General features: G+C 35.4%; 1 protein-coding gene across 5 annotated transcripts in view; it reads right to left on the reverse strand.

The window, feature by feature from the left end:
- ZC3H13 (zinc finger CCCH-type containing 13) overlaps positions 1 to 13,614 on the reverse strand; it is a 100,297-nt gene that overhangs the window by 44,540 nt on the left and 42,143 nt on the right. For all 5 annotated transcript variants that reach the window (XM_032314324.1, XM_032314328.1, XM_032314325.1 and 2 more), the window contains one exon: positions 10,735 to 10,932. In XM_032314324.1, coding sequence (XP_032170215.1) covers positions 10,735 to 10,932 — 198 coding nt within the window. The remainder of the gene's footprint in view (positions 1 to 10,734; positions 10,933 to 13,614) is intronic.

Here is a 13,614-nt window from a genome sequence, read left to right on the forward strand (position 1 = left end):
TCTACCATACACAAAAATAAACTCAAAATGGATTAAAGAACTAAAACCATAAAACTCCTAGAAAAAACACAGGCCATAATTTTTCTAACATTGGCCTTACCAACATTTTCTTCAGTCTATCTCCTCAGGCAAAGGAAATAAAAGCAAAATAAGCTACTGGGACTATACCAATACAAAAAGCTTTATGCACAGCTAAGGAAACCATCAACAAAACAAAAGGGCAAAATACTGGATAGGAGAAGATACTTGCAAATGATATATCTAATAAGGGGTTATTACCTAAACATACATAAAGAGCTTATACAACTCAGTAGCAAAAACAAACAAACAAAAAAAAAAAAACAACAAAAAAAAAACACCACCACAACAAAACAAAGCAAGACAAACAAAACTCCAAAACAACTAATCCAGCTGAAAATGGACAGAGGACTTGAAGAGACATTCCGAAGATGGTCACAGATGGCCAAAAGACACATGAAAGACACTTCCATCACTAATCATCAGATAAATACAAATCAAAACCAGCCACCTTATACCTGTCAGAATGGTCAAAATAAAAAAAAAAAAAGAAAGAAACAAAACAAGTGTTAGTGAGGATTCAGAAAAAAAGGAACCCTCGTGCTGCTGATGGGAATGTAAACTGGTATAGTTACTGTGGAAAGCACTATGGAGGTTCCCCCCAAAAATTAAAAATAGAAATACCATACGATGTAGTAATTCCACTCCTAGGTATCTACCTTAAGTAAAAAAAAAAAACACCACTAATCTGAAAAGACACAGGCACCCCTATGGCTATGACAGCATTATTTACAATAGCCAAGATATGGAAGCAGCTGAAGTTCCCATCAATAAATACATAAAGGAAGATGTGGCATATATATGCAATGAAACAGTGTTCAGCCATAAAAAGAATGAGATGTTGCCACTGGCAACAACATGGATGGACCCAGAAGGTATTATGCTAAGTAAAATGAGTCAGACTAAAAAAATATGAATACCACATAATATCACTTATATGTGGAATCTAAAAATAAAAAAAAAATTTTAAAAAATCAGAAACAAACCCATAAATATAGAGAACATCTGATGGTTCTCAGAGGCGTGGGGTGGGGCGAGATGGGCAAAATGGGTGAAGGGGAATGGGAGATACAGAATTCCAGTTATGGAATGACTAAGTCACAGGGATAAAAGGTACAGCATAGGGAATACAGTCAGTGATACTGTAATAATGTAGCGTGGTGACAGATGGGGGCTACACTGGTGAGCACAGCATAATGTATAGAGAAGTTGAATCACTAGGTTGTGCATCTCATGCTAAATTAATGTTGTGTCAAGTATACAATAAAAAAAATAATCTAGCAATATCTTACCTATCTAAATAAGTATGTAAGATGGAGAAAGAAAATGCTTCTGTGTGATGATCCCTTTTAAACCTAGAATTTGCTGTCCCTCTGAAGCAAGTAATAAATTCCCCTGAAAGGGGAATGAGTTAAGTGAACAATCTCCCAAAATAGGAGAATACTTTTGTCTGTAGGAATCTTTTGAAAAATGTCTCCTCATAAATATATAATGGTACTTGTAAAAAAAATTTGGCATAAGCAAACTAATCATTTCCACATAATACAAGTAAATCTAATCCAAGTAATAACAATTTGACTCAATTTTATTTTTGCATACATATAGAAATGAAGTAGTTTCAAAAACCTCAATTTAAGAATGAACACTATTAAGATAAGGCTTAAATCAACACATTCTTAAGTGTTATCCTAATCTAGATTTACAATAAATAAGAGAATTTTTCAGAATCTGGTTCAAGAGCCTTACACAGATTTGCTCAATCACTTGGTTTACTGAGGTAAAAACTGTACCTACCACTGTAACTGAAAATCAGAGGAGACAAGTACATGGTATCCCTAGCACATATGAGAAGATTGTTTTTAAGCTTTAGAAGTAAGGGAGTCAGTATTCCAAATGAAATAAAATCCAGAAACAACACACACCAGCCTAACATGAATGAAGACAACTGGCTCCTATCCTCTACCTGGTAGACCAAGTTAAAGTACTACTTTCTCCTGGGAGGGGATGGGGGTGAGGGCGAGTGACCACACCAGGAAACAGCAGAAATCCAGTCTGGGGAAGGAGTGAGGTGACGAACAGTTCTCAAGGCTCTGGACTGATTTCCTAGACATAACATCTCCTCAGTTCAGGCCAACAAAATGGGTAAGCAAATAAGGAATATTCGTGAAGTCCTTGCCACTGTCCTGAAAATCCTATCCAGTTGCAGATCATTTACCTGTTAGTGAAAAAATTACCAGCAGATGGCACCAAACCACAGCCAGATTGGGATGGATTTTGCTAGTGCAAATTTGGGTGTCTTTCATTAATCTCACCACAATACAAGGCAGACCCACACTTTTACTGGGTTGAATTTCTGGTCTCCATTTACCATGGTGTACACTTCTGATTGCAGCAATTATGGGAACAGATCAAACTTCCCAACCACCCCCTGCTGCTGAAAACGCTCTCTGAAACAAGTACTTAAGAACAACTTTCAAGTCTCTAACTTCACCAAGCATGTTGGACAAAAGATAAAAGTACACTTTTTAGGGATATAAAACCATTTTAGATTTGGCTGCAAAACAGGAGGTTCTCTAGTGAGCTCAACAAATTTTCCCAATATCACACCCATGAAAAAGAGCACAAGACTTGATCCCTTAGACTAATTGTGAAATTGCTTATTTTCCTCCAATGTGACTGAATTATTTTGATATTTATAAAACTCTTTCATTTTGGGGGCACATGGATGGCTCAGTTAGTACAGCATGTGACTCTTGATCTCAGGGTCATGAGTTCCAGCCCCACGTTGACCGCAGAGCTTACTTTAAAAATAAATAAATAAATAAACAAACAAACCACATCTTTAATACAAGTCTACCATAAATTTAGTGTATTATAGAATATATTCAGGTATGTTACAGATTTCTTTAAGTGCCTTAATTTTATATCCCTAGCCTAAATCACCATTCACATGAAAACACTTCTTAGGTCTATACATAGGGCTTCATTAAATTAATGGCAGAAAAAAAGATGAATGCCTCAGATAAGCAATTTCCAACCTGAACATAAAGGTCCCATTTTACTACTAAGAAGTTTGTATATCCTTCATTATATTATTTGTGTTAATACCCATTAATTAAGGAAAATGTTATAAAAGGTATTAAAATCAGTACTTTTAAAATTTATTATTTTGAAGTTATACTACTCTCTTTTTTTCCTTTCCGGTGTGAGACTGGAGTAGTGATTATGTGTTTTTAAGTGTAGTTCTCTCCTGGAGATATATGCTAAAATATGTATGGGTAAAACACTGAGATATCTGGGATCTGCTTCAAAATAATACTGGAGGAGGGAGGTGTATAGGAGTAAAGGAAACAAGATGAATATAAAAGTATCATTATACTATTGTAGTTTTATGTGTGTGAAATGTTCCATAATAATAATGTTAATGTAACATTTTTCTATCTTCTATATACAGTCCAGCAACATTAGTACACATTACTCAAGAAACCATCCTTCAGTCTATAGAAAAAAGCTTGGTGCACAAGTGGTTTCTTCCTTGTCCTCTGGCTCATGGCCACAGGGTAAGATTTGCCAACCCAGACCATCGTACCTGTACATGAATGGTAAACACTGAATAAATCCAATAAATAATATTTCTTATGAAAGGTCTGAAACATTCTGATTTAATTATTTTGATAAATGTGTGCAATCACTGAAAGGAAGTAAGACTGTCACTTTGATGGTGGTTTGCTTATTCTGCTAAATTGAAGTCAAAGCCAACAAATTTTGAATGATCACATCTGTCTTTCAAAGCTTAGTAAGACTCATCATGTAGGCATTTGTACTATTAAGATGTAGATTCCTATCCTCCGGTAATTATAATGAAGTGTTTTTTAAAAAGTGATTACCTGTGCACTCAATATTATCTTCGCATTTAACCACAAAATTCTGCATCCTAGCCTTTTGATTAAAACATATTAGCTTCCATCAGCGAAACCATATTTAACCAAATCTCCAGCAGAATGAGCACTACAGAATTGCTAGCTAACTCCTCTGGTTAACTACTAACCAAAAAGTTTATGTTTGCTTGAATCTTTGTTCTTAAAGTACACCAGTAATTTGGTTTGCTTTCCTAATTCAACAAAGCATTAGAGAATATAGATTTTCACTGATGAAAAAGATATTACAGGTCCACTGAAATACCACTGCAAATATCTGCTTCAGGATTATCTAAACATAACAGGTTAGGAATACTGACACAAAATATTCCTTTCACAGGTGATTTTCTGACTAAATACCTAATATGAATTTAATTTTCCTGTGAATCGCACCTCTTCTAAACAAATTACAGAATAAAAAGTACTTAGTTGAGTTCCAGGTAATCAAGATTTTACCATTTTCTGTACAGAACAAGTCATGAAAAGTTTACTTTACAAAAAAGTAATGGGAAGGGACGCCTGGGTGGCTCAGTTGGTTAAGCGGCTGCCTTCGGCTCAGGTCATGATCCCAGCTTGCTGGGATCGAGTCCCGCAACAGGCTCCTTGCTTGGCAGGGAGCCTGCTTCTCCCTCTGCCTCTGTCTGCCTGTGCTTGCTCTTGCTTCTCTCTCTATGACAAATAAATAAATAAAATCTTTAAAAAAAAAATGTAATGGGAAATTGCTACATTTTCTAAAAGTAATAAAATCCATAAGGCTTTTTTTCTTGGATAAACAGGAAGTATTCAGATTTTGATCAATGTTGCACAAATAAGTAATAGCTCAGTAAAGTTTACCAGCCAAATGGGAAGACACTGATTCACTTCAAAACATGACAGAACTTAGTGCGATTAAATCAACAAATATCCTGGGAACAGAGTATATTGTTAACAAAACTGATGTGGCCAACAAAGACTTGGGGGAGGTACTCAAATTCTCAATGCCAGATCAGTGGCAGACAGAGGGAGGAATATCATGATTTTTTTTCTGAGAGGGAATGGGTACTTTCCCTCTCACCAAAACACACACAGGCAAAACTTCACCCACAAATCAAGAAATTTGCAGATCCCCTGAAATCTACCAATGGATCTCCAGTCAGGAGCCCCTGATCTAGAAAGTTATGAAATTGAGATACAGAAGACAGGGAAAGGAATTAAGCCATAGGATCATATGGTTTTGCTGCATCATCTGTCCTACCCATATGCATACTCTTCTATAACCACATAGGGAACCATCCTTAAGAAATGTAAGCAACCTCCTACACATTCAACAGGCCTTATAAGTTTTACTTGGAAAAAAAAAAGAATCCATGTTCAGAGAAATATTATTTTCCATACATGTGATTATTATATTACTTCTACCTATAGTAACAAAGCTTCTGAGAACATTTTTGTTCATGGATACCCTATACCAAATAAATAAATGAATTAGGATATTTTTACCTTAGCACAACATATCCTAATAACCAAAATATTCTAAATAAGCCCATTAGAACACCTAAATTAATTTTAAAGGACAATTTTCTCCAAAAAGAAATTTGGACACTAATCTTTAATTACATACCCCACCAAACTGAAAGCATGACGATGATTCTCACTACAGTATTTGGTTTTAGAATTAATAAGTTCTCCTTCAAAGTAATGGGGATATATTAAAATAAGAGATCCAAGAAAAACCCTTGGAAATTAAATTAACTTCTCCTAAATCAAAAGGCCCCTTTTCAACTGTGTAAAACATGGCTTCAGAACTCTAGTGCAAGTCAGGTACCCATGCAGTTCTTCAGTGCTCCTACTTCTGGTGCTTCATTTTCTTAGACAAACAAAATAAATCAAGTTCAGATTTTTCTATGTACTAAATAATAGGTAAGTCCTAGGCATACCTTGTTGCTTGGACACAGCTAGGAAGAAACAGTGGATAACACTGGAAAATGAAGAATCAACCTACATAATTTTCAATTCCTCATAATACAAAACATGTAACTATTTCAATAGTGAAGTATCCAGGGACATATGTTAAGAATCAACTCTCAAGAGATTTCTGGGTCAAAACAACAAAATGAAAATACCAGGAACTGTTAAAGAATAGACTCCTTAAAATGTAAATCAGCAAGATCATTTAACATAATTTATATCTGATTTACATGTCATTTTCAAAAACATACCCACTAGAATGAATAAAATACAGACTATAGTTTAGGGAAATATGTTCAAGAATTGTGGGTGCTCCACTTAACCGTTCTGTTATTGCCCCAACAAGGCAAAATACTCCTAGGTCCTAGCAATGGCTCACAGAATCATTCTGGTTCTTCCAAGTCAAGTCACCAGAGAGGGAGAGAAAAAAACGGATTCATCTAAATAAGACAAGATGATCTCTTACCAAGACAATGAAAGGACTAAGCTTATCATCAGAATCTATTTTTTGGACAAAGACTGAGTTTTGTTGAACTTCTAATTATAAAGCTATGTTAAGTGCTTATTGGGTAGGTAATTTATCCTAAATAATATTACAAATACCAGTTCACACGGCTTTCCAGATAAAGTGGCAGATAATGCTGCTTTCATTCTAAAAACATGTTGTTACTTAGTAACATGAACAGAAATGGCATCATGAGAATGTAGTAGAGACTGCAATGAGCTACCTCACACTCATTCTCACCTTGCTCTTTAGTAAACCCAATTTTATTCTAGTCAGTTACATGCTCAGCTAAATTTCTTTCTTTCTTTTTTTTAAAGGATTACATTTCTAAGACACCCTCATAGCTAGATGTAGCCATGTGACTAAATTCTGGCCCACAGATGTAAGAGGAAATAGTGTTTGGGACTTCCAGGAAAATTAAGGCTTTCTTCCCTTCATAATTTTTCTGCTGCCTGGAACATGGATGTGATGTCTTAAGTCATCAGTAGTCATATTAAACCATGGGATAACTCTGAGAAAGGAAGCAAGGGGGTGCCTGGGTGGCTCAGTCCGTTAAACATCTGTCTGGCTCTAGTCATGATCCCAGAATCCTGGGATCCATGTCTGGCTCTCTGCTAAATAATAGTGGGGAGACTGCCTCTGCCTGTGCATGTGCATGCTCTCTCTCTCCTCACTGCCCCCCACTTCCTCTCTCAAATAAAAAAATCTTAAAAAAAAAAAAAAAAGAAAGAAAGCAAGCATGCACAAGGCAGAGAGCACCTGGATCACCAATGACTGTGGAAAGAACAGTGTACAGTCTTGGACTGCCTCCCTCTGAGCTTCTTTATATATGAGAGAATAAATCTCAATGTATGGCTCCTAAACTTTGATGAACATCAGAATCACAAAATGAGCTTTTAAAAATCTGGATACCAAGGCTGCTCCTCATACTAATTAAATAAGAGTATCTGGGGATTGAAATCAGGTATTAGTACTTTTCGAAGACTCTCAGGCAGATTCCAAGGTGCAGCAAACTTTAAGAACTTTATGTAAGTAAGCCCTCCACAATGAGTCCTTATTACTAACAGCTGATTCTAAATCTGATACTGCAAAAGTATCAGGAAAAAAAATATCTTTATGGATACATTCTATTACCTATGTAGTTTAACTGAAAACCCACAAATGGAAGGACATTTTTAAGTATCACTACACTGTAATTTATCATTAAAGTACAGTGCTTATTTTTTAAAGCATTGTATCATTTGATCCTCACCTCAACCCTAAGTCAGTATCATGTATATTTTATAGTAAAAGTAATAGAGGTTCAGGGAAAACAAAGAACTTATTCAGGGTCTCACATCATGCAACTGGCAAAGCCAAGATAAAAGTTTCTATTTGTGTAACTTCAAGTCTTGTGCCTTTTCCAATATATTGTAACTCCAAAGAAAAGAGGCCAAGAGCCTTCTAAAAGATTTACATTTTTTCCTGACTAAAGATTAATTTCATGAAAAGATAAATTTGAAAACTAATTTTTAAAAATGAATGGAGAAAGCATCCCTATTAAATCTATAAGCATTTCATAAATCTTGTGAACCACAAAAATATTACCTTCAAGTTAATTTTTTTAAATTTGCTCTTAAGTAGCATTAAATAAATGAATTTAAAAAATCAAGAATTTATAATTTGTCAGTTTTGAAAATAGATCTCTAAGAAGTACTATTGTTAGAACAGAGGGAAAACTGGCCATGAGAAAGAATTTAATAAAATACATAGAATTTAAATTAGTTAATGCAGTGACTTTAGATTTTGAAACAATTTTTAAATGAACAGGTTTTCAGAAGGTCTCAGCTCTTTCACTGGCTGCCTTTTATATAATTTCATTTATACCAAAAAGTTAATGTTGATTAACTGACAGAACAATAATAAACAGAGGATTTGAACAAGACTAGGATTAACTGGACCTAATAGACATATAAAGAACACTCCACCCAACTGTAGTAGAATACGCAGCCTTCTCAAGTGCACATGGAATATTCTCCAGGACAGACTACATTTCAGGTCATGAAACAAGTCAACCTACATAGACTACATGAAACAACCTACATAGACTGACTCATTTAAGAGACAGTAAATATGAACCGACCAATAATAAGAAAAATCAAATACAAAAATCAGTTGTTTCTATATGCTAACAATGAACAATCTGAAAAAGAAATATAAAAACAATTCTGGTTGGGGCGCCTGGGTGGCTCAGTGGGTTAAGCCTCTGCCTTCGGCTCAGGTCATGATTTCAGGGCCCTAGGATCGAGTCCCGCATCAGGCTCTCTGCTCAGCAGGGAGCCTGCTTCCTCCTTCTCTCTGCCTGCCTCTCTGCCTACTTGTGATCTCTCTCTGTCAAATAAATAAATAAAATCTTTAAAAAAAACAAAAACAAAAACAATTCTGGTTACAGTGGCATAAAAAAAGAATATAACACTTAGGAATAAACCTAACCAAGGAGTTCAAAAACTGAAAACTATAAAACATCACTGGAAGAAACTAAAGAAAGCACAAATAAGTGGAAATACATTCCACACTCATGGATTAGAATACTTAATACTGTTAAGACATCCATACTACTGAAAGCAACCTACAGCTTTGACACAGTTGCGATTGAAATCCCACGGCATTTTTGGTAAAAATATAAAAATTCATCCAAAAATTGACCAGAATTTAAAGGGACATGTTAGGAAGCCAAAATAATTTTCATATAGAAGAACAAAATGAGAGAATTCACACTTCCTCAGTTTAAAAGGTATTAGAAAGCTAAGTAATCAAAACAGTGTGGGACCGGCATAAAGACAGACCAGTGGAGTACCACAGAGGGTCTAGAAATAAATCCCTGCCAAATGATATTCAACAAGGGTACCAAGACCACTCAATGAGGAAAAGACAGAGTCTTCTAAAAACAGTGCTGGGAAAACTGGTTATCTACATGCAAAAAAATGAAATTGGAACCTTATCTTACACCATGTACAAAAATTAACTTTAAAGGGACTAAAAACCTAAGTGTAAGATCTAAAACTATAAAACTTCTTAGGAGAAAATCTTTATAACACTGGAGATGGCAATGATATTTTGGAAATGACACCAAAAGTACAGGCAACAATAACAAAGATAGACAAATGGTATCACAACAAACTTAAAACCTTTTGTGCATCAAGGATATTATCAACAGAGTGAATGAAAAGGCAACCTATGAAAAGGGAGAAAATACAAATCACATATCTGATTTGGGGTTAATATCCAGAATATATAATAGATTCCTAAAACTCAAGAACAAAAAATCAAATAACTCAATTAAAAGACATTATTCCAAAGATGATACACAAATGACCAAAAAACATATGAAAAGATGGTCAACATCACCAATCATCAGTGAAACACCAAATTAAAACCATAGTAAGATAACACCTCACACCTATTAGGATGGCTACTGTCCAAAAAACCAGAAAATAACAAGTACTGGTGAGGATATGGAGAAACTGAAACCCTTATACACTGCTGGTGGGATTGTAAAACAAAGCAACTGGTATGGAAAACAGTATGAAATTTCCTCTAAAAGTAAAAACAGAACTATCATAACTATCATATTATCCGGGAATTTCACTTCTGAATATACATGGAAAAATATCAAAAGAAGGGTCTTGAAGAGATACCTAAACACCTATGCTTATCACAGCACTATTCGCAATGGCCAAGAGGTGGAAGTAACCCATACATCCACCAGGGGAATGGATATACAGACAGCAGAATACCATTCAGCTGTAAAAAGCAAGGCAATCCTGTCACATGCTAAACACAGGTGAATTTTGAAGACACTATGCCAAATGAAATAAACCAGTCACAAAAAACCAAAATAGTTCCACTTATATGAGGTATCTAAAGAAGTCAAATTCATAGAAACAGGAAGTAGAATGGTGGTTACTAAAGGCTGGGGAGCTGGGGGAGGAGGGGAAAGGATGAATTTCAGATGCACAAGATGAAAAAGTTCTGGAGATCTATTTCATGACAATGTGAGTATACTTAATATTATTAAACTGTACACTTTAAAATGATTAAGATAAAAAATTTCATTATTTTACGATGTTTAAGGTAATGTTTATTGAATTATCCCTAACTCGATATGGGAATTATTAAATAACATATACACAAAGTTTTAAAACACTAAAAAATCTACTACAGTAATGCCTGAAAAAAGGCTTCTGAAAAATAAGTATTTTAAATTCTACAAAAGTAAGATTGTTAAAAACATACAATCCTACTTACCTTGGCTTGTCTCTTTTTTCTCTTTGTCTTTCAAAATCTCGTCCTCTGTCTTTTCCATCTCTTGGTTTTTCTTCTATTCTGTCTTTTACTTTATACTTTTCTTTGTATTTTTTCCCCAGAACAATATCTTCCTGTATAGGAGGGGGTGGACTAGGAGTTCGAGGTCCTTTCTTTTTACTCTGGTTGCCTTTTGAATTCCTGAAGGTAATACAAAGCTATCATTAGAGGTCCAAATACTTTTGGAAGGTCACGTGGGTATTTTTTCATTTAATAAAGCACATTTTAGGTTGTTTTTTTTTTAAGATTTTATTTATTTATTTGACAGAGAGATCACAAGTAGGCAGAGAGGCAGGAAGTGGGGGCAGGAGGCAGGCTCCCCGCTGAGCAGAGAGCCCGATGTGACGGGGCTTGATCCCAGGACCCTGAGATCATGACCTCAGCGGAAGGCAGAGGCTTAGCCCACTGAGCCGCCCAGGTACCCCAATAAAGCACATTTTAAAAAATGGTAGCATTCCTCACCTTTTACTATCTTATTAATTAGTAATCACTATCCAGAAAAAAACAGACAGAAATGAACAAATAATTAATTTAACTTGCTACTTATTAGTAATTTTAAAGGGTAGGTCTCTGAGAAAGAGGTGGAGTAGGAAGAGATTCTTTCAGAAATAAAAATAATAACAAGATAACTGCATGAACTGAATTTTTCGTAAGCTTATATAGAAAAGTAGATGAAAAAAATAAAAATCACGTATAATTCCACTACTCAAGACTAACCCTTGTTAACACCTTGGATATATGCCCACACTTTTTCTTTCTTTCTTTTTTTTTTAAATTAAAGATTTCATTTATTTATTTATCAGAGAGAGAGAGGGGGAGAGAGCGAGCACAGGCAGACAGAATGGCAGGCAGAGGCAGAGGGAGAAGCAGGCTCCCTGCTGAGCAAGGAGCTCGATGTGCGACTCGATCCCAGGACGCTGGGATCATGACCTGAGCCGAAAGCAGCTGCTTAACCAACTGAGCCACCCAGGAGTCCCTGCCCACACTTTTTCTATGTCACTTCTCCCTCCCCCAATTATATTATGTTTTATAAAAATTTCTGTACTAAACATAGCACAGGTATCTTTTCTATGACAAAAAGCAGATCAAATAATTATTTTTATAGACTCAAATTTCATCAAATAGATACGCTCTGTAACTTCTTTAAATGGTTTCAGATTGGTAAATTTTTTAGGTGGCCTCCATGTTTTATGATAAAGAACACAAAATTACATCATCTATAAATCAAATCCTAAACACTGTTAATAAACATTCATTTAAATCTTCTAAGTCTTATTTGAGAAATCCTCCTCAACTCTAAGATTACAAAAACACCCCCCTAAAATTTGGGAATTTGACCTTTCACATTTAACCTACCTGAAAGTGATTATTGGGTTATGAATCTCCTCTTTAATTTGGCACTTTAAATAATTTTATTCAAATGTTATAACTCTGACCTCTTATATACCCAAAATTGTCTGTCCTTATCTCAGATCTGTCATCATTTGACTGAATATAATAGCACTTTGGTACTAATATACTTTCTCCTCAAAGCTCTACAAATATTGTTATAATATTTTATAACATTTGGTGTTGCAGATGAAAAATACAAAGAGAGCTCATTTCTTTTTCCCCATGCATGTTACACCCAGTTTTTCAGCTGGGATGATTATAAGACGTTCCTCCCTGGAAATTAAAAAACTGCACCAAGATATAACTAGGTTTTCTTTTTTTAGCCTTCTCCAGAACTCAGTGAACCATTTCAATCCCAAATCCTTAAGTCTTTCAGTTCAATTTTTAAAAAATTTTTATTTTATCAAGTCTCCAAATAGCCCAAGCCTCTCTGGTTAGCTTTATTATAGTTACCACATCTCCTGGATTTCTCATCTATGTCTTATTATTTTTAAATTATTTCTCTCTCTCCTTTTGTTTCCCAATCTTAAATATGTCTTCAAATTCAGTAATTCCTTGAGGCAGCACTCATTCTACTTGTTTCAAATAATTCAGCAGTCTCATTATTCTACTATTTTCAGTTGTTCTTTTTTTTTGAGATTTTATTTTTTTATTTGAGAGAGAGTGAGCACAAGTAGGCAGAGCGGCAGGCAGAGGGACAGGGAGAAGCAGGCTCTCCACTGAGCAGGGAGCCTGATGTGGGGCTCGATCCCAGGACCTTGGGATCATGACCTGAGCCGAAGGCAGCCCCTTAACTGACTGAGCCACCCAGGGGCCCCATTTTCAGTTTTTTGGTTTTTTTTTTTTTAAAGATATTACTTATTTGACACACAGAGAGATCACAAGTAGGTAAAGATGCAGGCAGAGAGAGAAGGGGGAGCAGACTCCCTGCTGAGCAGAGAGCCCAATGCAGGGCTCGATCCCAGGACCCTGGGATCATGACCTGAGCCGAAGGCAGAAGCTTAACCCATTGAGCCACCCAGGTGCCCCTATTTTCAGTTTTTTAAAAAATTGTTTTTCTTCCAAAATATCTTGTTCACAGATTGCTTTAATTTTCATGTCAACTGGTCTCATCTTCTCAATGCAATCATTCTCTCAAATTGTACTAAAATTATGAATTTATTATTTAAATTTGTTTTTGTGTTCTCCAACACTGTTCAGTCTGGTGCTGAGTTTTGAAGTAGCCCTCATATATCTGGTAAGTTTTCACCAGCTACTCATTTCACTATTAGTCTTTATAAATGATGACCTAAGTCTGTATCCTAGAACTTACTTCCTGTAACCTTGAGGTCTCTAATCTGATTCCTTAGCTATAAAAAGGTAATAGAGATCATCTTCTTCAAAACTGCTGGTAAAATTTTAAAAAGATAAAAGTATAAAATCAATGGACTC

Source organism: Mustela erminea, chromosome 15 (genome assembly GCF_009829155.1).
Source record: "Mustela erminea isolate mMusErm1 chromosome 15, mMusErm1.Pri, whole genome shotgun sequence".
NCBI lineage: Eukaryota > Metazoa > Chordata > Mammalia > Carnivora > Mustelidae > Mustela > Mustela erminea.